This window comes from Lipotes vexillifer, unplaced genomic scaffold (assembly GCF_000442215.2).
Source record: "Lipotes vexillifer unplaced genomic scaffold, Lipotes_vexillifer_v1.1 scaffold343, whole genome shotgun sequence".
In the NCBI taxonomy this organism is placed as follows: Eukaryota; Metazoa; Chordata; class Mammalia; order Artiodactyla; family Lipotidae; genus Lipotes; species Lipotes vexillifer.
Window position 1 is genome coordinate 429,190 of NW_006777506.1, and position 27,673 is coordinate 456,862.

A 27,673-nucleotide genomic window follows, 5' to 3' on the forward strand; every position below is an offset into this window, starting at 1 on the left:
TTTGGGGGGGGGGGGCTACGCTGCCTGGCTTGCGGGATCTCAGTTCCCCGACCAGGGATTGAACCCAGGCCATGGCAGTAAAAGCCCGGAATCCCAACCATTAGGCCACAAGGGAACTTAGAATTTAGTAAATTCAGTAAACATACTTCAAAATTGATGCATTGAAAAGGCCTAAATGAAGATTTCATGTCTTTTGTTTTGTTTTGTTTTCCTTAACTAGATTACAGCGAGGCAAGAAACAACAGATTGAAAATGGTAGTGGAGCAGAAGACAATGGAGACAGTTCTCACTGTAGTAATGCATCCACACATAGCAATCAGGAAGCAGGACCTAGTAACAAACGGACCAAAACATCTGATGATTCTGGGCTTGAGCTTGATAATAACAATGCAACAGTGGCAATTGATCCAGTAATGGATGGTGCTAGTGAAATTGAATTAGTATTCAGGCCTCATCCCACACTTATGGAAAAAGATGACAGTGCACAGACAAGGTAAGCGTGTGGGTTAGTTTCCGATTATCTGAATTTAGAATGTTAAGGAGTTAAAAGGCAATTTTAGATAAGAATTAAAGGTGATATTTGTCATCCCATTGATTGCCAGGGTTTGGTTGGATATTTTGGCTGCCTGAATTGTTTTCATCTTTCCTCATGTGTTTCCCACCCACAGTTGCATATCTGAAAGGAATGACCCTTCTAGGTAGAGGAGGAGAAAGGATCATTTAAATTTCTTAACAGTGATGCTAGGGTGCCAGAAGGCTCTAAAATTCATGCTGGCTAGGATGGCTGCTTTACCACTATATAACTCTAGAGAGCCTGTCCTTGAGTGCATATAAGCATCAAATTTTTTTTTTTTTTTTTTTTGCGGTACACGGGCCTCTCACTGTTGTGGCCTCTCCCGTTGCGGAGCACAGGCTCCGGACGCACAGGCCCAGCGGCCATGGCCACGGGCCCAGCCGCTCCGCGGCATGTGGGATCTTCCTGGACCAGGGCACGAACCTGTGTCCCCTGCATCGGCAGGCAGACTCTCAACCACTGCGCCACCAGGGAAGCCCAGCATCAAATATTTGTTGAGTGAGTGAGTAAATGGTATACGATGCTTTAAAAAAACGATTAGCACTTCAGTGCTTAGTCTTAAAAACCTAAAATTTGTTAACTTTAGACAAGAAGAAATTTGCTCATATTCTTAGTATTCTTCTTGCTGCTATAGACTCAAAACTTCTGATCATTGGGATTGAGGGGTATGTTCTTTTTTTTCCTCTCAGTACAGTTATTTCTATTTGATTTTTGTCATTCTATGTCATATTTTATGGATAGTAAGGTAGGTAGAGCTTTCATGGCCTGGTAGATAGTGAGCTTGTACTTTTCCCGTTTCTGTACCTTTTCAATAAGAAATTTTTAGATAATAGAGGAATAAATTTCTGATATTTTGTCAATAATTGAGACATTTTACATTTTATATACCTTTTTAGAAATGTATTAGTTTTGTTTTGTTTTGTTTTGTTTTTGCGGTTCGCAGGCCTCTCACTGTTGTGGCCTCTCCCGTTGCGGAGCACAGGCTCCAGATGCGCAGGCTCAGCGGCCATGGCTCACGGGCCTAGCCGCTCCGTGGCATGTGGGATCTTCCCAGACCGGGGCATGAACCCGTGTCCCCTGCATCGGCAGGTGGACTCTCAACCACTGCGCCACCAGGGAAGCCCTTAGAAATGTATTAGTTTTATAATTTATGTATGTTTTATCACTAATCTAGAAATTAAGGTTTTAATGATTTATTTTTCCAGATACATAAAGACTTCAGGTAATGCCACTGTTGATCACTTATCCAAGTATCTGGCTGTGAGGTTAGCTTTAGAAGAACTTCGAAGCAAAGGAGAATCAAACCAGATGAACCTTGATACAGCCAGTGAGAAGCAGTATACCATTTACATAGCAACAGCCAGTGGCCAGTTCACTGTAAGTATTTAAAATAATAGGCTGTTGAAATTGGGAGTACATTGATCATCTGAGAGTGGCAGGTTGCGGGGTGGGGCCTAATAAAATGGTACAGACTCTGGAAGAAGGAGGAGTTGCAACAGGTAGTTAACTTGATACATCCTTTGTTCTTTTATGAATAGTGTAAGTGACAAGTTTATCTTAGGATTTTTTTTAAGATGGACTTTTTTTTTAATTGGGGTATAGTTGTTTTACAGTGTTGTGCTAAGATGGACTTTTCTGTTTGTTCCATCTCACAATTTTGTGCTTTGAGCAGTTTTCATAATTCTTTTTTTTTGTTTTTGTTTTTGTTTTTGTTTTTGTTTTAGGTGTTAAATGGCTCTTTTTCTTTGGAATTGGTCAGTGAGAAATACTGGAAGGTGAACAAACCCATGGAACTTTATTATGCACCCACAAAGGAGCACAAATGAGCTTTTACTAAAACCAATTCTGAGAATGAACTTTTTTATAGCCTATTTCTTTAATATTAAAGATGTACCGTCATTACTTTTATGGACAGAACATTGGATATGTTGTTCAGTTTTCTTTCTGAGCCAGATTCATTTACACTATTAGAATCTTTTCCCCTTAATTTAAGATATCCTTTTTTGGAAGGGACTGCGGTTATTCAGTACTTTTTCTTTCCTTTTAAAACTATATCTAGGTTGTATGTTTTCACAAAGTGTGGTTCCATTTGGAGCATCTTGGAGCTTTTGACCCAGGAATTTTTCATAGTTCTGTATTCGTAAGTGAAGATTCAGTTGGTCGTCCTTTCCCCTCCCCTCAAAAGTTTTTTAGGCCTACAGAATGTTAAATAATATGTATTTTGACTTTTTTTCCTGGAGTCTTGTATATTTATAGTTTTCTATATAAGCTGTAGTATCTTCATGAAGACCAAGGCTCAAATTTACTGTGCGTAAAAAACAATTCTCATAGGATTATTATTTTCATGGTGTTTTCTTCCATAATATCTCATTTTTTAAAAAAAAGTTCTTTATGAACTTAGTGTCCATTGTCATGCAATGTTATTTTCTTCCATTTTTTTCTCTCTGATTTTGGAATTTCTGATCCTGGGAAAGAGAACCAAACAAGATCTCAAGTTCTGTGAGAACTTGGTTCATTCACAGATTTCATTGAAGAAAGAAAAATTAAATTGGTCTTATGTAGTCTTCAAGTGTATATTTAAAGAAGTCTTTTTTGCATTAGTTCTATTGTCACCTCAGTTCCTTTATTATGTGTTATGTTTTTTCCTATTAAAATACCAGAGACATGGAGATATTTTGCACTTTAGCTTTGATGAAAAGTACAAGATATGTTCAAAGCTTCCCTGATTCTTTTCTTATTGGTAGCCACATAAGTTTCAAAAATAACATGGTACATAGAAGTAACAATGGGGAAAAATTTGCTTCTGTTTGAAAAGTGTGTTTAGCATTTTGGGTTGCCATATCAGTTTATAAATTTTGGTGCTCTGCTAATTATACTCTTTCTAGAGAAGCAAGTTAATGGAGCTTGAGCCCTGCCTTGATGTGTAGTGAAAGATAATTCTTTAGAAGAATGTCAGCCAGCATGGTAAAGTTGTTCTACTCTTCTTAATTTAGTTTTATATTGAAGGACAGTGTTTGGTGTTTAGAGCCAAAAGGCTTTATGATTACAGGTCAGAAATAAGATTGACTTGCGTTTTATTTTTCGTCCCTGTCCTGATTCCAGGTATGTTTCCAAGTGTATATTATCACAGTATTTACAAAAACATGTTTGCATTGAGAATTAACCATAAAAGGTTTTTGCCAGGGGAGAGTCATCCTCTAATACCATTGTAACTAAAGCCTGTCTAGTCATTGTAAATATTTACCTGTCATTTTTGACAGATTGGGGCCAGCTTGATGTTTTAAATCTTCACCCCAATATGAAAATTAAAAGGCTTGTTAAATTTTTTACCATTTTATCAAAAATATTTAAAATCTGTTTTTACCTTGGGAATCTGTGCCATGAAATTTGAAAACCACCAAAAATCAAGGGAAATTTTGTATTCAGTTCCTTTTCTGGTATAATGTTAAATTGTAGAGATTATTAATGCATGTCCACTGAATATAACCCTGGTTTTGTGATATAACTGCTTAGATTTTATTGGTGACATTAGATTAATGGTTGCATTAAATAACTAAATTCCCATTGTGATTATTAATTGAAATTTGTCTTTAAGCAAAAAGTTATTTGTGAATATAAGCTTTGTGCTTAGAGAATGTATGTGTTTTTATCTGTCAGTATGGGAGGATGTAAAGTCTTTGCATCATTAGTGAATTTATTGGATGTGTAATCCTTTGAAAAATATAATTATAGGTATTTGATAAGAGCATTGAATGTGTAGTGTCGTGTGTGTGTATGTATGTGTATGTGTGTGTGTTTGGGAGGGTGGGTACTATTTACTATTAGCTACCAGCCATTTCATAAAGTATTTATTATTTAAGTAACTTCTATAACCACTGTCTCACCTGAGGAACAAAAGGCTCACTAAATAGGACCTTTGGATAATATATTATCATTTAAAAATTTATTATGGTAAAATATATATATAACCTAATTTATCATTTTAACCATACAGTTAATTCAGTGACATTAAGATACATTCACAATGTTGTATAACCATCACCACTATCTATTTACAGAACTATTATCCCAGTCAGAAACTCTGTACCTGTTAAACGATAATTCCCCATTACCACTCCTACCCCCAGCTCCTGGTAAACTCTGTTCTACTTTCTCTCTTTGACTTTGACTATTTTAGGCACCTTATATATGTGGAATCATACAGTATTTGTCCTTTGTGTCTTATTTCTCATAGCATAATGGTTTTAAGATTCATCCATGTTGTAGCATGTATCAGAATTTTGTTCCTTATTATGGCTGAATAATATTCCACTGTATGAATGTACCACATTTTTTTTATCCATTCATCTGTTGATGGGCCCTTAGATTGCTGGACACTTTTTGCTGTTGTGAATAATGCTGCTATGACCATTTTTTGTACAGGTATCTGTGTGAGTCCCTGCTTTAAATTCTCTGGGTATATACCTGGGAGTGAAGTTGTTGAATCACATGGTAATTCTATGTTTAATTTTTCGAGGAACTGCAAACTTTTCCACAGTGGCTGCACCATTTTGCAATTCCTCCAGCAAAGTAGAAGGATTCCGCTTTCTCCACATCCTAACTAACACTTGTTATTTTTGTTTTTGTTTTTAATAGCTGTCGTGGTGGATGTAAAGTTATTTCATTGTGGTTTTAGTTGCATTTCCCTAATGGCTTGTGATGCTAAGCATCTTTTCATGTACTTATTAGCCATTTGTATATATTTTCTGTGGAGAAATGTCTATTTAAGTCTTTTGCCCATTTTTGATTGGGTTGTTTTTCTGTGTGTGTTGTAGGAGTTCTTGATATATTCTGGATATTAATCTGTCATCAGATACATGATTTACAGATATTTTCTCCCATTCTGTGGGTTGCATTTTCACTCTTTCAGTAGTGTCCTTTGATGTACCAAAGTTTTAATTTTGATGAAGTCTAGTTTTTCTTTCTGTTGCCTGTTCTTTTGGTGTCATATCCAAGAAGGCATTGCCAAATCCAGTATCATGAAGATTTTCCTCCAAGAGTTTAGATCTTTGATCCATTTTGAGTTTTGTATGTGGCAAAAGGTAAGGATTCACCTTTGTTTGCATTTGGATATCCAGTTTCCCCAGCAACATGTGTTGAAAAGACTGCCCTTTCTCCATTGAATGGTCCTGGCAGCCTTAATTAATTAATTTTCAATTGATGAAAATTAATTGACCTTATATGTCATGGTTTATTTCTGAGGTCATATTCCATTGGTCTGTATGACTGTTCTTTTGCCAGTACCAGTCAGTTTGGATTATTGTAGCTTTGTAATTAGTTTTACGTTATCATTTTAAATCTTAATGCTGGGGAAGACAATATTTCACTTGTACGTTTAAGAAAATTGAGGCTTAGGATTCTGACTTGGACAGCTAAACAAGAAATAATTAAAATGCCAGATGAGAAGAGGTGTCTTTTGAATTCCCATAACATTTCTAGTTAGAAATATTTGGTTTTCTAAGTTTTAGAAACATGATTATTAGAAAGGAATAGTAATTAGTGTTCCATTGTTGTAATTATAAAAATGGCTTCTTTGAGAACTTAATGGAGTAAGAACCTCTGAAAATCTGATGTTCCATAAAAGCAATGAGAACACTAAAATTTGTCAAAATCAACTTTGTCAGAACTCTAAAAATTAACTAAAGGCTGCCAATAGTCTAAAAAGCACTTATTAAACAGAAACCGTAACAATATATTTTGTAACTTTTGTGTGTGTCCGTGTGTGTGTGTGTGTGTATGTATGTGTTATACTGCTTAAGAACCCTGCTTTAGAGTCTGGATTTAAATTCCAAAATTTCAATGCAATCTGCCTGGATTTAAATTCCATGCATCACTAGCCTTGGGCAGGTGATGCCAAGGTCATCATTTGACCTTGGGCAATTCTTTTTTCGTTTCTCCAGCACCCAGCTGCAACGGGCAAGTTGGTTTGTAACATTTTATATTGCCCTATCTTTCCCTAGTTCCAGGGTAGCCTTGAAAACAAGTAGCCTTGCAACTATGGTAGCTGTTAAAACCAGCAGCCTAGTTGACACTGGAGGGGACTTGAAACTAACCAGAAAGCCCACCCCAGAGAACTGTCACTATTTGACCTGTCTGGTACCTCACTGAAAAGCTCTATTCTCAGAGCTTGTCTTTATTTAACCTGACTCCACTCGCTGTGTGCAAATAGCTCTGTCTTCAGCCTGTTTGTGGAAAGCAGCTGCAGTTGTTTACCATAGAAGCTGCCTGAGGCAGTGATAACAATTGGGGCTAAAAAGACACTGACCAAAAAAGAAAAGGAAAAGCTGAGGAATGACATATCTGTAGAAGACTTTGAAAAACTCCAGCATATTCCTGGGAATCTAGAAGGCCACATGTGCAAGGCTGTATGCATGCCCAAGAGAAAAATGAAGAAGGTACCGTTCTCACCTGTGACAGAACTTGGGGCTCTGCAAGTAGGAAGTGAAGGCTAGGGCAGAGTTGTAAACTGCATGTTGGAGTGTTGAAGGCCTATCCCAGCACATTCACAGAGCACTTCTTCAATGCTAGGAGAGTTATTGTTTGAAGGCATTTAAGGATATTTCTGTCCAATCATTAGCTGACTTCTAAGCTAACAAAACAGAATATAGTGGTCACACTCAGCAAAGAATGCAGACTTTACAGAATTAGTCCAAGAAGTTCAGTAACAAATAGCAAACACAACAAACCCTGGGGAGGGAAGGGATTCTGTTGTTCAGAGTTGCCACATCATATTAAACGTCTAGTCTCAACAAAAATTTACAAGACATGCAGAGAGACAAAGTGTCTGGGAGGAAGCCCAGATGTTTGACTTATTAAGCAAAAACTTTGTTAGCTTTTAAAAGCATGTTCAAGGAACTAAAAGAAACTATATCTTAAAAGCTAAATTTGAGGGTAATCTTTCACTAAATAGAGAATAAAAGTAAAGAGAAATTATGATAAAAGAACCAAATAGAAATCCTGTATTGCAAAAATATAACAAGTGAAATAAATTCAGTAGAGGGCCTCAAAAGCAGATTTGAACTGGTAGAAATATTCAGCAAACTTGAACAGAGGTATCAAGAGGTATCAGTTGAGAGTGTCCTCTCAGAAAAAAAGGAAAGGAATAGAAACTAACACAACATTGTAAATCAACTATACCCCAATATAAAATAAAAATTAAATTAAAAAAAAAGGAATGAAGGGGAAAAAAAGCTGCAGAGATCTCTGGGACACTGTCAAGTGTATTAGCATAATGGGGGTCCTAGAAGGAGAGGAGAGAAAGGGGCACAAAGTGTATTTGAAGAAATAATTGTCCAAAACTTTAGAATTTTATGGAAAAGAATCTGCACATCTCAGAAGCTTAACTAATGCTAAGTAAGACAGACTTTCAGAAGCAGCAAGAGAAAAGTGATCGCATACAAGGTATCTTTAGTAAGATTAACAACTCACTTCTCATGGGAAATCATGGAGGCTGGGAGAGTAGTGAATGACATAAAAAGCACTGAAAGAAAAAGACAGTCCACCTAGAATTCTGTATGCTACAAAATTATTCCTCAAAAATGAAAGAAATTAAGATGTTCACACATAAAAACAGAACAAATTTGTCACTAGCAGACCTGCCTGCCTTACAAGAAATACTAAAGAATCCTTTAGGCAGAATTGAAAGGTCATTAGATAGTAAGTTGAATCCACACAAATAAGTAGCACTGGTAAAGTTAACTACATAATTAAACATAAAGGACAGTATAGTTGTATTAGCTTGGGCTGCTATAACAAAATACCATAGACTGGATGGCTTAAACAGCATACATTTGTTTCTTATAGCTTTGGAGGCTGGGAAGTCCAAGATCAAGGTGTGGGTAGCTTCAGTTCCTGGTGAGGGCCCTCCTCCTGGCTTGTAGACAGCTGCTTTATCACTGTTTCCCTGCATGGTAGAGAGAGCTCTGGTTTCTTTCTCTTCTTATAAGGACACTAGTCCCATAATGGGGGCCCCACTCTCATGACCTCATCTGAACCTAAATACCTCCCGTAGGCTCAACCTCCAGCTACCATTACATAATGGGTTTGGGGAAGAGACATTCAGTCTGCAGTAGTACTTTTTATTTGTAAGTCTTCTGATTTAAAAGAAAATCACATACAGTAATAAATATGAGACTGTTGAATGGGTTATAATGTGTATAGATGTAATGTGTATGGCAATAGCATAAAACATCAAGGAGGGAAGAGCTATATTGGAGCAAAGGTTTTATAGACTATGGAAATTAAATTGGTGTTAATCTGCAGTCAGATTATTTTAAATTAAGATGTTATCATCCCTAGCACAACCACTAAAACAATAACTCCAAAATCAGTAAAAGGAATTAAAATGGTATATAAGAAATTAACATTTAACACAAAAGAAGGCTGTAATAGAGGAATAGAGAAATAAGACATAACAGAGAAGATGATAAGCAAACTGGCAGATACAAATCCTGTTACTATGAATTACATTGGATGTGAATGGACGAAACAGTCCAATAAAAGGCTGTTGGCAGAATGGATTAAAAACATGCAACTATATGCTGTCCACAAGAGACATGTTTAGTTTCAAAGAAACAGATTGGTTGAAAGTAAAAGGGTGGAAAACCTCAACAGTAACCAAAAGAATCTAAATAGCTATACTAATTTTAGACAAAAGAGACCTTGGGCTTCCCTGGTGGCGCAGTGGTTAAGAATCTGCCTGCCAATGCAGGGGACATGGGTTCGAGCCCTGGTCTGGGAAGATCCTACATGCCGTGGAGCAACAAAGCCTGTGCACCACAGCTACTGAGACTGTGCTCTAGAGCCCACGAGACACAACTCCTGAGCCCGTGTGCCACAACTACTGAAGCCCACGCACTTAGAGCCCATGCTCTGCAGCAAGAGAAGCCACGCAATGAGAAGCCCACACACTGCAACAAAGAGCAGCCCCCGCTTCCCAACTAGAGAAAGCGCAGCAACGAAGACCCAACACAGCCAAAAATAAAGAAATTTACTTAAAAAAAGAGACCTTAAGACAAAAATTGTTAGTAGAGACATAATCATTTATAATGATAAAAGAGCCAGTCTTCAGGAAAATGTAACAATTGTAAATATGTGTCCAGCAAACAACAGGACCCTAAAATACATTCCCAGATGAGGCAGAAACCAGCATAATTGAAGGGAGAAATAGACAATTCAACAATAATAGTTGAAGTCAACACGCTGTTTTCATAGTGGACAGTTTAACGTGGTAGAAGATCAACAAGGAAATAGACTTGAACAGCACAGTAAACCAACTATACCTAACATAGCAAGAGAAAACTTTACCCAACAATAGTAGAATACATATTCTCAAGTGGACATAGAATGTTCTCCAGGGTCGGTGATAAGCTAGATCATAAAACAAGCCTCAGTAAATTAAAAGAAAAACTTATTCAGTTTATGGACTTTGGCTACAATGAAATGAAATTAGAATTCAATAGCAGAAGGAAATTTTATTAATTCATAAATATGTGGAAATTAACCAATGCTTAAAAAAGGTCAGAGGAAATATCAAAAAGCAAATTGGAAAATAGTTTGAAGTGAATGAAAATGAAGACACAACATAGTAGAACTTATAGGATGCTGTGTTTAGAGGGAAAATTACAGGTGTAGATATTAACAAAGGAAATCTCAAACTAATAACCTAACCTTCCACCTTAAGACTGTAAAGAGCAAAGTAACCACAAAACAAGCATAAGGGTGGGGAAAAACATTGAAGCAGAAATAACTGAAGTAGGTCATAGGAAAACAAAAAAATAAAAGATGGTTCTTTGAAAACATCAACAAAATTGACAAACCTGTTGAGAAGACTCAGATTACTAAAATCAGCAATGAAGGATATCAACTACTGACCTTATAGAAAGAAAAATGATTATAAGGGAATAATATGAACAGTTGTATGCCAACAACTTAGGTAACCTAGATCAAACGGACAAATTCCTATAAAGACACAAACTCTGAGACTGGCTCAAGGACAAATTGAAAATCTGAATAGATTTATAATTGAATTAGTTACAAAAAAACAAACAAAAAAATAACAACTTCCCACAGAGAAAAATGGCCAGACCCAAATGACTACACCAACATTCTACCAAACATTCTACCAAATGTTTACAGAACTAAAACCAGTCCTTTGTAAATTCTCGCAAAAAATAGAGTATACTTTTTAACTCATCTGTGAGGCTAGTATTTACTCTGGTACCAAAACCAAAGGCATCACAAGAAAACAAAACTACAGATCAGTGTTTCTTATGCATACAGACATGAATCTCAAACAACAACAAAAAGCCCTACTAGCATGCCAAATCCAACAACATATAAAATGATTAATATAGGACATCTTGATTCTAGGAAGATGGAGTAGTATTTTCCCAGAATAGGCAGACAGAAAATAGATTAGTCATTGCTAAGGGCTGGAGAAGGATTGAAGATTATGGCTATGGGGTTTCTTCTTGGGGGAATGAAAATTAGTAATTCTAAAGTTGGTGATGCTTGTACAACTCTGAATATTTAAACCCCCCTGAAACAATTCCTTAAATAATATTTTAAAAGGGTGCATCTTATGGTAAGTGTCTTATCTCAATAATGTTGTTATTTATTTATTTATTTATTTTTGCGGTATGCGGGCCTCTCACTGTTGTGGCCTCTCCCGTTGCGGAGCAACAGGCTCCGGACACGCAGTCTCAGCGGCCATGGCTCACGGGCCCAGCCACTCCACGGCATGTGGGATCTTCCCGGACCGGGGCACGAACCCATGTCCCCTGCATTGGCAGGCAGACTCTCAACCACTGCGCCACCAGGGAAGCCCAGGTTGTTATTTTTTTAAATGACTCCCTTTATAGAAGACAAATGGGTCTTCAGTTACAGATACAACTTTCAGTGCCATTCAGCATACTCTTAGTCTAACCCTACTTGCCTTTTGGGCCCAGATAAAATTAGAGATGTATCTTAGATGGTGTCTAAGGTTGCTTCCAGCTTAAACATTTAATGATGCATTCTCATGCTTACAAACAGCATGTTTTATCACAGGTGACTTATTTGGTATAAAACTGTGACCTTTTTGAATATGGCTATACATTTTATTACTGTTACAGAAATTCTCCTGTAGCTGCTATGCGTTTGAAAGTTTACAGCTAGAAACCACAAGCTTCCTTTTGTAATTTTATTTAAGAATTGATTTAATAAATGAGTTGTGTAGCTAATCGCTGATTATTTTAGCAGAATGTAATTGAAGAGCTCTCTTCAGTGTTCTTAAGTTACACCAAATTTCTTTCAAATGAGCTCCTCAAAATCTTAAGTGATATTCTTTCATTGTGTATAGCCCTTAATACCAGTCTCCACTTCAGATGGCTGTTTTAGTTTGCCAGGTCTGCCATAATGAACAGACAGATGGCTTAAACAACAGAAATTTATTTTCTCACAGTTCTGGAGGTTAGAATTCCAAGATCAAGGTGTTGGCAGAATTGTTTCTTCTGAGGCCTTTCTCCTTGGTTTGTAGATGACATCTTCTCCTTTTGTCGTCACGTGGTATTTTCTCTGTGCATGTGTGTCCTAATTTCTTATAAGGACACCAGTCATACCAGATTAGGGCCCATCCCCAGTGACCTCATTGAATCTAAATTATACCCCTTAAAAGACGGTATCTTCGGGCTTCACTCGTGGCGCAGTGGTTGAGAGTCCGCCTGCCGATGCAGGGGACACGGGTTCGTGCCCTGGTCCAGGAAGATCCCACATGCCACGGAGCAGCTGGGCCCGTGAACCATGGCCGCTGAGCCTGCGCGTCCGGAGCCTGTTGCTCCGCAACGGGAGAGGCCACAACAGTGAGAGGCCTGCGTACCAAAAAAAAAAAAAAAAAGACGCTATCTCCAAATATAGGCATTCTGAAGTTCTCAGGATGTTAGGACTTCAATATGAATTGGGGAGGGTGGGGGGGCACAGTTCAGCCCATAACAGTGGCTAATGCTTGTTATTGGCCTAGCCACAATTTAGCAGGCAATTCCTAAGGTAAAGATGAAAGCATACTACTAAATTATGCTAAATTAATCTTTTAGCAAAACATAAGATGGCCGGAGTCTTAGACTAAATTTTATTCATTTGGTGACCAGTAATAAAAATATATTGAAAGTACTGCTCAGTTGGCAAGTAAAAGTTATTTTCTAAAAGTGTACTTTTTCTGTTTAGTCAATGGATTAAATTTTAAACTGCCTGGTTTAAACCAAACTCCATTAAGATGGTACCAAAGGAATACATTTTTAAAAAAATGAATAAACTCAACAGGTCAAAGATAAGGATTTTGGAGACAGATGTTAGCTGTCAGCACATTGGGAAGATGAGTGTTTTCACATGGATGGTGAATGGTCAGTGGTAACTGATAGAGCAGCATGAAGAAAGATCAGGAATGTCCACAGAAACCTTAAAAATTGGAGCCCTTGGACTGCTGGAAAAGATAAGGGTACAAAATGAGCATGAAAATTGGATTGGTTGAATGTGTGTATAAGGAGTATTTGGATCCACAGAAACCATCCTCACCACTAGAAGACTGCCTTTCCATTGTCCCATCAGGAGAAGGGGGATTGATTCTCTATAAAATATGAGCCAGAGCTGTGTGAGACTTGGGACACCAGGCATAGTAGAGGGGGCCCCATCCTGAATGTTGAGATGACCCTGTTCCCTTCCCATACAAAGTCCCCAGAATGCTGGCATTCTGATGACCACTAGGTAGAAGACTGGAGGATTCCTCTTGGAGAAACCCACAATGACATTTGAGGGTAACCCAAACAAAAAAGTTGCACTTTCTCAGTCACCTTGCAGTATGGTGCACCAGTAAATAGACTTGAATAGACCTTTGCACACTGAAATAGAAGAAGCTAGCCCAAGTCACCAGGCATTTGAGGAAAGCCTCTGACATGAAAGGCTGAAACTATAACAGATCAAAACTGATGAAAGATGAAAAGATGAAAAAAATGAAAAAGATAATGCAGGAAGCAGGAAAAAACCCAACTTTAAAATCTCAGAAACTCAGGGCTTCCCTGGTGGCGCAGTGTTTAAGAATCCATCTGCCAATGCAGGGGACACAGTTTCGAGCCCTGGTCCAGGAAGATCCCACATGCCACGGAGCAACTAAGCCCGTGCGCCACAACCACTGAGCCTGTGCTCTAGAGCCCGCGTGCCACAACTGAAGATCGCGTGCCTGGGGTCCGTACTCCACAACAAGAGAAGCCACCGCAGTGAGAAGCCCGTGCACCACAACGAAGCGTAGCCCCCACTCACTGCAAGTAGAGAAAGCCTGCGCACAGCAACGAAGACCCAACGCAGCCAAAAATAAATAAATAAATTTATTAAAAAAAAAAAACTCAAACTCTTACATTCACAAATTAAAAGTAATATCTTTGAAAGGAAATATGCGAGAATAAAAGAACTTGGAAATTATAAAATACAATAGGGAAAATGTTTAACAGAAGTATTGGAATGCAAGTCAGATGCATCTCACAGAAAGTGGTAAATAAAAAGGTGGAAAATAGAGAAAAAAGTTCAATCTATCTAGAAGGCCCAAAATTTAACTGTAAAAAGTTTTAGGAAGAGAGGAAAGGTTAAATGGAGAGGAAATTATTGAAGAAACAATATAATAAAATGATTCAGAAGTGAAGGGCCTGGGTTTCCAGATTGAAAGGACCCCAAGAGTGCCTAGCACAAAGAATAGTAAGAAGCTGCATATCAAGGACAGGAGCATGTGATAAAAGGATTCTGAAAGATCCAGAAAGGAGAAAACACATGCACATGTTCAAAGAGGTAAAAAACCATAGTACCAGGCATCTCAAAAATAGTATAAGAAAATTATATCCTCATCTTCTACAGTATTTAGTATATAGGAATTTAATAGGTGGTGCCTAAAATTGACTGAATTGAAAATTCAAAATTGAAAATAAGAGGACTGTTAGTATATTATGTAGAAATAAGGAGTGGATCTTTGGCCCACTCCTTCCATCTCTAAGAATTTACTTAACTTGTGAAATAATGTATATGTACTACTTTGGTAAAAAAACAAAAACAAACAAAAAAATTTTGCCTTCTGTTCTCATTTCTGTATGTGAATCTGATGTAACTGTGGCCAAGTGTCTTAGTTCCTCTACCCCATTAGCAGTGTCTTCTGTAAGATGAAGGGGTTGATGTTGCCTGTGGTCCTTCCTGTCTCTAAAACATGAACTTTTATCTTTGAAAGTATGGAATAAAATCTTTACAGGGTTGAGCACACACTTAATAGATTTTTATCAAATGTATTGAGATTTTCAAGTTGTGACAGATTACTGAGAGAGCTCTGGAATTTAATGCAAGTTTACCTGTTATCTTCAAAATGTTGCTTGCAATGATTTTGCTATCAATTGAGTCCAAAGTATAATGAATGGTTGACGGTTTCAGATATGGAAGATGCTCAGTAGGCCAGTGGTTAACCATAGTTTTGTAATAATTCTGTTCCAGAAGTTTCTATGGAACTGCCTTTAGTCAAAAGTTGACAATTAAACTTTACGTATGTCTGTATTTCCTTTAATAAAGGTAGATCACCAAGTGGCTAAAAGCATGAGTACTGAAGTCAGCCTGGGATTGGATCCTGGCTCTTTCATTTGCCAGTTTTAGAGTGGAATTGGATAAATCTCATTGAGCTTTGCTGTAAGCTTATATGATATAATCTGTGTAAAGACAACAATGTGTAGTGCTAAATCTCACATAAATATAAGCTATTAAAATTAACATGCCACTTCCTAGGAAATGTCTTTACTTGGCAAATTTTATTCTCAGGTCTCTATCTGGGGTCCCCAACCCCTGGGCCACGGACCAGTTAGAAACCAGGCCGCACAGCAGGAGGTGAGCGGCGGGCAAGCAAGCGAAGCTTCATCTGTATTTACAGCCGCTCCCCATCGCTTGCATCACTGCCTGAGCTCTGCCTCCTGTCAGATTAGTGGCGGCATTAGATTCTCATAGGAACGTGAATCCTACTGTGAACTACACATGCGAGGGATCTAGGTTGCGTGCTCCTTATGAGACTCTAATGCCTGATGATCGGAGGTGGAGCTGAGGCGGTGATGCTAGCGCTGGGGAGTGGCTGCAAATACAGATTATCATTAGCAGAGAGGTTTGACTGCACAGAGACCATAATAAATCAACTGCTTGCAGACTCATATCAAAACCCTATCAATGAGTGGCAAGTGAAAACAAGCTCAGGGCTCCCACTGAGTCTGCATTATGGTGAGTTATATAATTATTTCATTATATATTACAAAATAGAAATAAAGTGCACAATAAATGTAACGTGCTTGAATCATCCCGAAACCATCTCCCCTCCCCCTGACCCCGGTCTGTGGAAAAATTGTTTTCCACGAAGCTGGTCCCTGGTGCCAAAAATGTGGGGGACGGCTGGTCTATATGATCTACAATTCTCTCTTCATAGGGGCTTCCCTGGTGGTCCAGTGGTTTGAGAATCCACCTTCCAACACAGGGGACATGGGTTTGATCCCTGGTTGGGCAACTAAGATCCCACATGCCATGGGGCACACTAAGCCCGCATGCCTCAACTAGAGAGCACATGTGCTGCAAACTACAGAACCCACGTGCTCTGGAACCCGCACCACAACTACAGAGCCCATGTGCTCTGGAACCCACATGCCACAACTAGAGAGCACATGCACTGCAAATAGAGAGAAGCCCATGTGCCACAACAAAGAGCCTGTATGCTCTGGAGCCTGCACACCACAACTAGAGAGAAGCCTGCACGCCACGATAAAAAATCCTGTGTGCCGCAACAAAGATCCCGCTTACTGCAACGAAGACCCGATGCAGGCCAAAATTAAAATAAATAAATAAATTTTTAAGAAAGGGCTGGGATGGAGGCAAGCCCCCTAGACCTCTTAAAAAAAAAAAAAGTGATTCACTGGGGGCCATTTTATAGTAATCTACCCCAGCACATTAAAAAATAATAATAATAAAAATAAAATTCTCTCTTCACAGTCAACTTCAATTGTATAAAATAGGTTGAAGAAGTTTACGGTTTTGGGATAACTCACATTTACAATTTACTCGCATTTTAAAGTTAATAGTCTTATCATCCCCCCACCCCCACCCCCGAGAGCCAGAAAAGGATCCTTGAGCTAGAAGAGGAGTTTCTTTGCAGAGTGGGGAAAGAGAGGCAACAGAGAAAGGGAACATGGCTGTGATTGTAAAGCGGAGTGGGCAGGTGTAGACAGTCTTTCTTTCTAGATTTTCAGCTTTTGTAAACTCTTCCTGGGCCTTGTGATTTCCCTTTCCTAAAAAGTGTGGGAGTCAATCTCCGTATGGAGACTAACATTGTGAGATGCCCACTTCGCCAGCCTCCTTTGTAACTTTAAGGCTGAGATGGTTATAAAAGACAGTTTGATCCTACAAATTGGCTGAATTTGCTATCTTGCTGGGTCTCTTCAGTGAGAGTAGAGACACTGGGCAGGAAAGATTGGCATTCTCAGAATTGGAGTAAGAGTTTCAGAAAGATTTGGATGAATGAGTATCTTAAATCCTTAACTCCACTGAGCCTAACTTAAAATGAAAGAAACTCCTTAGATATTTGCTGCCTTGGTGTATGACTGCTTAATAACCTCACTTCAAGTGGTTAGTTACCTGGGAAAAAGCAGTGTATATGTTCTGTTATCCTTAAAATCCCCCATTGTCTCCAGGACATACAAAAACAAAGTGTGACCTGAAAGAATGTTTTGTTTTGTTTTTTTAATCATATATACTGATATGCGGAGAATACCAGGGAAATAGATTTTGAGTATGCTGGCTCCTGAAGGGAGGAATATAATTTTAAATTGGGTCAAATTATCAATATAGGTATACTTATACCCAAGGTTAAGGCTCAATTTGTCAGCTTGAACAGCTGGGGATAGTTCTGTTTACTTGTTATTTTGACTCAGCAATGGCTTATCTAAATTGGAAGTAGGATGCTAGAAATTCCTTGATGTAATGTAGAGAAGGGAAATCAAAGACTTAGGAGGGGGAATGCTGGGGAGGATTTATAATATGATCTGCTCAACCAAATCTCACTATATCCCTCCTGAGACCCTGATTCACTCTGTTTACCAAGGCATTGAGAAATGTACTGCTGAGCAGAGAACTACACCCTTGAGAAGCTTTATAGTATGTCTGTAGGCCATGAATGCCAGTGGGAGGTGCATACATTGAAATGGACTCCTTGATGCAGTGGCCATTGCCAAAACTTCAGTGTGTCAGAAACCAAGTAGTTCCCTTAATGCTAGACTAGAAAGGTGGTGTAGTTACTATAATAGGCAGTAGGACTAACAAGGGTGGTCAGTATAGTCTGTTTTTTTTTGGTTTGGCTAATTGATTGTGTGATCCAAAGGACAAAAGTGGTTCTATTTGATTTATATAACTGAAAACTATAGATCTGACTTGAGCCAATATTGTAGTCACCATCCCTTACCCAATTCCCAGGCCCGATTTTTTTTTTTGCGGTACGCGGACCTCTCACTGTTGTGGCCTCTCCCGTTGCAGAGCACAGGCTCCGGACGTGCAGGCTCAGCGGCCATGGCTCACGGGCCCAGCCGCTCCGCGGCACGTGGGATCTTCCCAGACCGGGGCACGAACCCGTGTCCCCTGCATCGGCAGGCGGACTCGACCACTGCGCCACCAGGGAAGCCCCACAGGCCCGATTTAATGCCTGTTCCCAGAGCCTTAACATCACAAGTATAATATGTATGTTCCTCTTAATCTTCTCCAGAGTAACCTGTGGCCGTTTACCAGAGCAATTATGCAACAAGGAAATAAATTCCTAGACATTTTGGGATTACTGAGCTGGTCTTGAGTTAGTTCTAATTTGTGGAAACCAGAACATCATGCATTTATTCAGAGTGGAGACTTATGAAAGTCAGGTGATAAAATGGAGTTTTAACCCATACCTGCTACAGTGGCCCCTAAACCCATCTCTTGGTTACTTCTCATTCATTTCATTAGTGTATGGTTAGAGTATTAACAATAGCAACTAGCAGAGTCAACACACTGGTTTCCTCATGGTGGAATAGGAACTGGTTTCTTGTGTTTACCAAAGTTTAATGGAGGGATACAACTGATATTACTTTACAATGTGATCAACATTTACAGTGTCCTAAATTGCTACTACTGTTACAGTAACAAGGTGCTAATGTAGAATTAGATGGAATTTAAAAGATACTTCCTCTTTAGGTTGGTAAAGTACCTTAACAGAGTTCCAAACTACTTTCTACCAAACTTTCTTTGGAAAATCTGCCTGTATATGTGATATTAATACATATAGATATGTAAGTGATTAAATATTTTTACAGATTATACTCCATTTAGTTATTCCAAATGGGGCTTCCCTGGTGGCGCAGAGGTTAAGAATCTGCCTGCCAGTGCAGGGGGCAAGGGTGCGATCCCTGGTCTGGGAAGATCCCACATCCTGCGGAGCAACTAAGCCCGTGCGCCACAACTACTGAGCCCGCGCGCTGCAACTTCTGAAGCCCGCATGCCTAGAGCCCGTGCTCTGCAACAAGCCACCACGATGAGAAGCCTGCGCACTGCAACAAAGAGTAACCTCTGCTCGCCGCAACTAGAGAAAGCCCGTGCGCAGCAACAAAGACCCAATGCAGCCAAAAATAAATAAATAAATTGAAAAAATAAAGTTATTCCAAATGCCTATATTTCCCTGTGCTGTATAATATATCCTTGTTGCTTATTTCTTTTTTTTTCTTTTTCTTTTCCTTTCTTAAAAAAATTGGAGTATAATTGCTTTACAATGTTGTGTTTCTGCTGTACAATGAAGTGAATCAGCTATATGTATACCTATATCCCCTCCCTCTTGGACCTCTCTTCCACCCCCCTGCCCCATCCCACCCATCTAGGTCATCACAGAGCACCGAGCTGAGCTCCCTGTGCTATATATAGCAGGTTCCCACTAGCTATTTATTTTACACATGGTAGTGTATTTATGTCAAACCTCATCTTCTTCTGGGCTTCCCTGGTGGTGCAGTGGTTAAGAATCTGCCTGCCAATGCAGGGGACATGGGTTCGAGCCCTGGTTTGGGAAGATCCCTTGTGCTGTGGAGCAACTAAGCCAGTGAGCCACAACTACTCAGCCCGCATGCCGCAAGTACTGGAGCCTGTGCACTGCAACTATTGATGGCCATGTGCCTAGAGCCCGTGCTCCACAACAAGAGAAGCCACCACAATGAGAAGCCTGGTCACTACAGCAAGGAGTAGCACCCGCTCACCACAACTAGAGAAAGCCCATGCACAGCAACGAAGACCCAACGCAGCCAAAAGTAAAATAATTTTTTAAAAAACCCTAGTCTCCCTGTTTGTCCCACCCTCCCCTTCCCCCCTCACATGTCCACATGTCTGTTCTCTATGTCTGAGTCTCTATTCCTGCCCTGCAAATAGGTACATCTGTACCATTTTTCTAGGTTCCATATATATGTGTTAATATATGATATTTGTTTATCTCTTTCTGGCTTACTTCCCTCTGTATGACAGACTCTAGATCCATCCACATCTCTACAAATGACCCAATTTTGTTCGTTTTAATGGTTGAGTAATAGTCCATGATATATATGTACCACATCTTCTGTATCCATTCCTCTGTCGTTGGACATTTAGGTTGTTCCATGTCCTGGCTATTGTAAGTAGTGCTGCAGTGAACGTTGGGGTACATGTGTCCTTTTGTATTACGGTTTTCTCAGTGTATATGCCCAGTAGTGGGATTGCTGGGTCATGTGGTAGTTCTATTTTTATTTATTATTTTTTTGCGGTACGTGGGCCTCTCACTGTTGTGGCCTCTCCCGCTGCGGAGCACAGGCTCCGGACGTGCAGGCTCAGCGGCCATGGCTCACGGGCCCAGCTGCTCTGCGGCATGTGGGATCTTCCCAGACCAGGGCACGAACCCGTGTCCCCTGCATCGGTAGGCGGACTCTCAACCACTGTGCCACCAGGGAAGCCCCTATTTTTAGTTTTTTAAGGAACCTCCATACTGTTCTCCACAGTGGCTGTATCAATTTACATTCCCACCAGTAGTGCAAAAAAGTTCCCTTTTCTCCAGCATTTATTGTTTGTAGATTTTTTGATGATGGCCATTCTGACCAGTGTGAGGTCTGATAGCTCATTGTAGTTTTGATTTGCATTTCTCTAATAATTAGTGATGTTGAGCATCTTTTCACGTGCCTCTTGGCCATCTGTATGTCTTTGGTGAAATGTCTGTTTAGGTCTTCTGCCCATTTTTTGATTGGGTTGTTTGTTTTCTTGATATTGAGCTCCATGAGCTCTTTGTATATTTTGGAGATTAATCCTTTGTTTGTTGCTTCGTTTGCAAATATTTTCTCCCATTCTGAGGTTTGTCTTTTCATCTTGTTTATGGTTTCCTTTGCTGTGCAAAAGCTTTTAAGTTTAGTTAGGTCCCATTTATTTATTTTTGTTTTTATTTTCATTACTCTAGGAGGTGGGTCAAAAAGGTCTTGCTGTGGTTTATGTCAAAGAATGTTTTTCCTCTGTTTTCCTCTAAATTTTATAGTGTCTGGTTTTACATTTAGGTCTTTAAACTTAATAGATTGTATATCTTTTTTTTTTTTTTTTTGCAGTACGCGGGCCTCTCACTGTTGTGGCCTCTCCCGTTGCGGAGCACAGGCTCCGGATGCGCAGGCTTAGCGGCCATGGCTCATGGGCCCAGCCGCTCGGCGGCATGTGGGATCTTCGTGGACCGGGGCACGAACCCATGTCCTCTGCATCAGCAGGCAGACTCTCAATCACTGCGCCACCAGGGAAGCCCTCCTTTTTATATATTACTGAATTCAGTTTGCTAATATTTTATTGAGGATTTTTGCATCTGTATTCATCAAAGTTATGGCCTGTAATTTCTTTTTTTGGCAGTGTCCTTTTCTGGTTTGGGTTGCAGGATCATTCATGGTGTCCTTGTAGAATGAACTTGGGAATGTTCAATTTTTTGGAGTAGTTTGTGAAGGATAGGTATTAGCTCCTCTTTATATGTTTGGTAGATTCTCCTGTGAAGCTGTCCAGTCCTGGACTTCTGTTTGCTGGGAGTATTTTTAAATTGAAAATTCAATTTCACTACTAGTGATTAGTCTAATCAGATTGTCTGTTTCTTCCTGATTCAGTCTTGGAACGTAGTATGTTTCTAGAAATTTGTCCATTTCTTCTAGATTGTCCAGTTTGTTGGCATATCGCTGTTTATAGTCTTCTCTTATGATTTTTTGTATCTCTGTGGTATCAGCTGTTATTTTTTATTTCATTTCTTATTTTGTTTATTTGGGTCCTCTCTCTTTTTTTCTTGATGAGCCTGGCTAAAGGTTTATCAGTTTTGTTTATCTTTTCAAAGAACCAACTCTTGGTTTCACTGATCTTTTCTGTTGTTTTTGGTTTTTTTGGTCTCCATTTTATTTCCTTTCTGATCTTTATTTCCTTCCTTCTCTGCTGACTTTGGACTTTTTTTGTTCTTCTTTTTCTAACTCCTTTAGGTGGAAGGTTATGCTCTTTCTTTGTGATTTTTCTTGTTTCCTGAGGTAGGTCTGTATTGCTATAAACTTCATATTAGAACTGCTTTTGCTGTATCCCATAGATTTTTTCTAAGGGATTTTCTGATTTCCTCTTTGATTTCTTCATTGAGCTCCCCCATCCCCAGTAGCATGTTGTTTAGTCTCCATATGTTTGTGTTTTTCCCATTTTTCTTCCTGCAATTGATTTCTAGTTCCATATGGTTGGGAAAAATGCTTGATATATACTTTGTCTTAAAGTTGTTGGGACTTGTTTTGTGGCCTAGCATGTGACCTGTCCTGGAGGATGTTCCATTGCACATGAAAAGAATATATTCTACTCTTGGAATGGAATGTACTGTAGATATCTGTTAAGTCCAACTGGTTTGTTTGGTCATTTAAGACCACTGTTGCCTTATTGATTTTCTGTCTGGATGATCTGTCCATTGATGTAAGTGGGGTGTTGAAGTCCCCTACTATTATTGTATTATTGTCAGTTTCTCCCTTTATGTCTGTTAGTATTTGCTTTATATATTTAGCTGCTCCTGTTTTGGGAGCGTATGTTAACCAGTGTAATATCCTCTTTTTGTATTGGTCCCTTTATCGTTATATAATGCCCTTCTTTGTTTTTTGTTATAGCCTTTGTTTTAAATTCTGTTTTGTCTGGTATGAGTATTACTACCGCCACTTTCTTGTCGTTTCCATTTGCATGAAATATTTTTTCATCCCCTCACTTTCAGTCTTTGTGTATCTTTAGCTCTGAAGTGAGTCTCTTGTAGGCAGCATATCAGCCACTCTGTGTCTTTTGATTGGAGCATTTAGTCCATTGACATTAAAGTAATTATTGATAGGTATATACTTATTGCCATTTTATTACTTGTTTTTTGGTTATTTTTATTATTTTCTTCCCTGTTCTGTTCTTTAGTTTCTTCTCTTGTGGTTTGATGATTTTCTTTAGTGGTATGTTTGCATTCCTTTCTCTCTTGTTTTTGTGTATCTATTGTAGGTTTTTGATTTGTGGTTACCATGGGGTTCAAATATGTTGACTTATATCTATTTGTTTTAAATAGTAGTCCTTTAAGTTCAAACACATTCTGAAAAGATCTATTTTTTTTTACTACCTTCCCCTACACTTTGTATTTCTTATATTTTACATCTTCATGTTTATCCCTTTACTGGGATATCAAGTATCCCAGTATCAAGTTATACTTGATTTTATAATTTTTTTGTTTTTTAGTCTTTGTACTAGCTTATTTAAATGGTTGATACTCAGCTTTTACTACATATTAGCCTTTACTAGTGTGATTTTCCTTTCCTGTAGATAATTCGTTCTTGTTTATAGCCTTTTCTTTTCCACTTAGAGAAGACCCTTTAACATTTTATTTTAGGGTTGACTTAGTATTGATGAATTCTTTCAGCTTTTGCTTGTCTGAGAAATTCTTTATCTCGCCTTCAATTCTAAATGATAATCTTGCTGGGTAGAGTATCCTAGGTTGTGTGTTTTTCCCTTTCATCGCTTTAAATATATCATGCCACTCCCTTCTGGCCTGTGGTTTCTGAAGGAAAATCAGCTGATAGCTTTATGGGGGTTCCCTGGTGTATGACTGTTTTTCTCTTGCTGCCTTTAGAATTCTTTTAACTTTTGCCATTTTTAATTTTGATATATCTTGTTGTGGGTCTCTTTGGATTCATCTTGTTTGGAACCTTTTGTGCTTCCTGTATCTGGGTATCTGTTTCCTTCAGGCTTTGGAAGTTTTCAGCCATAATTTCATTGCTGCATTTTTGACCCCTGTCTCTCTTCTCCTTCTGGGACTCCTATAATGTGAATGTTGGTACACATGATGTTACTCCAGAGATTCCTTAAACTGTTTTTGTTTTGTTTTGTTTTTTCTTTTTGCTCTTCTCATTGGGTAATTTTCATTAATCTATCTTCCCAGATCTCTTATGTGTTCTATATCACCTAGTCTGCTGTTCATTCCTTTTAGTTTGTTTTTCATTTTAGTTACTGTGTTCTTCAATTCTGACCGGTTCTTTTTTATATTTTATAGTTCCTTTTAAAAATTCTCACTGTATTCACCTATTCCTTTCCCTAATTCAGTTAGCATACTTATTACTAATGCTTTGAATTCTTTATCTGGTAAATTGTTTATTTCTGTTTCATTAGTCTGCCCCCTGCCCTCAGCCATTTTCTCTTGCTCTTTCAATTGAGACAGATTCCTCCTTATTTGGCTTATCTTTCTCTGTCCCTATGAAATTAGGTGTGACAGTTACCTATGGCATTCTTGAAGGGGTCCTTATGTGGGAGTGTCTCTATATAGTCTGTGTGTTCTTTGGTGGGAGAGCTGTATCTGACATAAACACAGGTCACATCTTCAGTGTGTGCTGGCAGCTATCACCTTGGTGGGAGGTGGGGCTGGAGATGGAGGGGCTAGGGCTGGAGTCAGGTGTGAGGCAGGGCTTCCCATGTTCTCAGTGGCCTATCAGGGGTGGGGTCAGGTCCCAAGTTGCTGAAGCAGAAGCCCTGAGGGTCAGGTCTAAGCTGGCTTGGTTACCTTTAAGTGTGTGCTTTTGCCCCTCCCAGCACTGTCACCCTCACACCAGAGGGGAGCAGTGCTGGAGCAAGAGGTGCAGAAATGGGTATTCAGCAAGGGTCAAGGGTTGAGGTGCTGGCTATGGCAGTCTGGCCTGTCAGAGATCCTGAGTGCCTCTGCTGCACTGCCTGTGCGATTGCCAGTAATGGCTGCCCCTCCCTGTTAAGACAGCCCTTAGGGTTTGAGCTGCCTTGGCATCTTATGGCCAGCTGAGCTTTTTCCTTGGTTGTGGCAACCCTTGCTCCAATGTGAAGATGTGATGCGAGGCAAGCAGTGCTGGAGTATCTGCTCAGCTCAGGTTGGGGGGTATACCAGAGCGTTCACAGGAAAGGAGTCAGCCACTTGAGAGGTTTCAATTTCAATCTCCCTTTCCACCCAGCTTTGAGAGCAGGTGAGTATCCACGTGCTCATGAGTGGACTGCAGCCTTCCCACAGCCCACCTGTTAGTCTCACTGGCCCTCCAACCAGCCAAGGGGGCTCATCTTCCCTTTGTTGGACCCCAGGGCTGAGGCATCCAATATGTGGCTTGAACCACTCACCCTGCAGGGAGGGCCTTTGCCCATGTAATCTCCCTTTTCCTCTTAAGTCCTCTCCCAGGGTCACAGGTCCCAACCTGATTGCTTGTTTTCCCTTCTTACCCGTTTCTGTGTGAATCTTTCTTACAGCCTTGGTTGTACAGGAATCTTTCTGACAGTTTCCAGTTAGTTTTCAGTGAGAATTGTTCCACATGTAGATGTATTTTTGAAGTGTTGGTAGGGGGAGGTGAGTTCCACATCCTCCTCCTCCTTCACCTCGATTCCTCTCCCCATACACATATATTGTAAATAATCAGATGGTCCATGTGCTGGTTTGTCTTATGGATTTATAGTAATTTTTCTTAAGTATACAAAAAATAGTAATAACTTTTATTTCTTTTTGTGCTCTTTTGTGAGTTATAATTTTAACTGGCAGGAATAATAAAGGTTTTTTTAATGGTCATTATAGAGACTAATTTGCACTTCACCTGTTCCTTTATTTTACTAAAATTCTATTAATTGGAGACAAGAAAAAGCATCCTTCTAGGACTATGCTGTAATAGCACAAAGAGATTTTCTTTTATTTCCTCTAAGTTAATATTCTATGTTGATGCAACCTAGACTACCTGAATTTCTATATATGTCATGGGAGTGCTTACATGGTGTATTTAAACCTTTCAGTTGTTACTCTCCCTCAATTCTCAAGCTTACTGCTTGTAAAAAGTTACTTCCTCTAACAAGGTAAGTATGTATTAAATCCTTGAGACAAAAATCTAAATTTTTGGTGTATCTTTTCATCCAAAGTCTTACATTCAAATGAAGCAAGAACAATATTTATTAATGGAAATGAGATTTTTTTCCAACTAATTTTCATAGTCATGTTAGCCTGAGCTACTTGTACAAAAAATTAGCACATACACACACCAAAAAACAAGCAAAACAACAAAAAAACCAAACCACCCCCCAAAAAACAAGAAAATCCTCACTTCAGAAAGTCATAAGGTGACAAGTTTTACTCCTGAGAGGTAGACAACCAAGCAAATGAATATTGTACGTGCATTAACTGAGGCACTTGAGATCACCCAGTTTATTTAATTCATAACAAAATCTCTCTTCAGAATTTAGTGCCTGTGAACAATCACTATATAAGAACAGTGGTCTCAATTTACTTTAACAAAGTCTTACTCTGAAGTTTAGTCATGTAGACCTTAAACTTATAAGAAAATGTATTTCTATCTCAGGCAATTATTTAATTTCTCAAAAGCTAGTAATGAAAGATCAATGTGGGGAGAGGTATGATTTCTTGAAATTGGGAATATATTTTAGCTTGTATTTGTGAAAAAATATATTAGTGACCTGAAAGGACATGGTTCCTCCTATTCTATTTAGGGTCATTTTAATAAAAGGCTCTGGCTTCATCTTATACACTACAAACAGAAAAACATAAACATCATGAATCAGTTTAAGTAGAGATGTGATTAAGTATAGTAAAGGATGGCTTCCATAACATAAATAAAATTCCAAACACTTTGCATGTGAAAAATTTCTGAGTATTAAACAGTAGGGTGATCTCAGTCACAAACTTGGCCTTCACATGAAATGTTTTCATTAAAATTTTAAGTTTTCTTTAAAATAAGAAAAACTTGGAAAGCATAGCTCCCAAACCAGCTAAGTTAGAAACTGCTAATTTTCTGAATGAAAACAGCACTGTTTTTTTTTAATTTTTACACAACTGAATTGAAAGAATAGAAAAAGCACTACAGTTGATATGGAGAACTATTAGGCCATCAGCACAGACATCTGGGAACAAACTTCTTTTACATTTACCATCTTCTGCAGCCACTTGCTTCTGCTTTGTCATTCACTGACATTTCAACCGTGTCGGCTACTGTATCTTCGGACGCTGGTTGGACATGGCCCTCTGACTGTCCTCCAGTGTAGGTGGGGGTGCTGTACTTTAAAAGGATAGATTTAAACTGTATTAGAGGTGCATCTGTACGGACACCCATCGGGTCAAAATGAGTTCGGCTTACTCGAAAGCCTGCTTGAGAAAGACAGCACAAAAACTTTTTTAACCTGGAATAAGGAAAGGAAAAAAATGAGGTTCTTGTACTTTTATTTAAATCACAATGTCATTAAAATATTAAATATATACACTGTCATTCACTGACTGTCTTACTTTGGCATATTCATTCCTTTAATGCTGTGTCTATGGATGTTGTAATAAAAGGGAGGATGTTCAGTATTCACATCAGTCTTTTGCCTCTTGGCTAAATTTGTGGTTGTTTCGTTACTTCTTCTCTTTCCTGAAACATACATATATAAACACAGAAAGTCAGCATTCTCTTAAAATTTACAGCCAAATACTTTTTAAATCCTCTGACACACACCATTTCA

At 38.9% G+C, this 27,673-nt stretch overlaps 2 protein-coding genes across 4 annotated transcripts in view; one reads left to right on the forward strand and one right to left on the reverse strand.

The window, feature by feature from the left end:
* Nucleotides 1-3,243, forward strand: part of RNF2 (ring finger protein 2) — a 56,286-nt gene extending 53,043 nt beyond the window's left edge. Inside the window, exons 5-7 of one of the 2 annotated variants that reach the window (XM_007451138.1) lie at nucleotides 221-493; nucleotides 1,780-1,951; nucleotides 2,299-3,243. In XM_007451138.1, the coding sequence (XP_007451200.1) occupies nucleotides 221-493; nucleotides 1,780-1,951; nucleotides 2,299-2,400 (547 nt within the window). In that variant the 3' untranslated portion in view covers nucleotides 2,401-3,243. The remainder of the gene's footprint in view (nucleotides 1-220; nucleotides 494-1,779; nucleotides 1,952-2,298) is intronic. The other variant, XM_007451139.1, reaches the window with a different exon arrangement.
* Nucleotides 3,244-26,067: 22,824 nt separating this feature from the next.
* The window catches only part of TRMT1L (tRNA methyltransferase 1L), a 36,112-nt gene continuing 34,506 nt past the window's right edge, over nucleotides 26,068-27,673 (reverse strand). For both annotated transcript variants that reach the window (XM_007451141.1, XM_007451140.1), the window contains exons 14-15: nucleotides 27,456-27,582; nucleotides 26,068-27,352 (exon numbers count right to left, since the gene is read on the reverse strand). In XM_007451141.1, coding sequence (XP_007451203.1) covers nucleotides 27,100-27,352; nucleotides 27,456-27,582 — 380 coding nt within the window. In that variant the 3' untranslated portion in view covers nucleotides 26,068-27,099. The remainder of the gene's footprint in view (nucleotides 27,353-27,455; nucleotides 27,583-27,673) is intronic.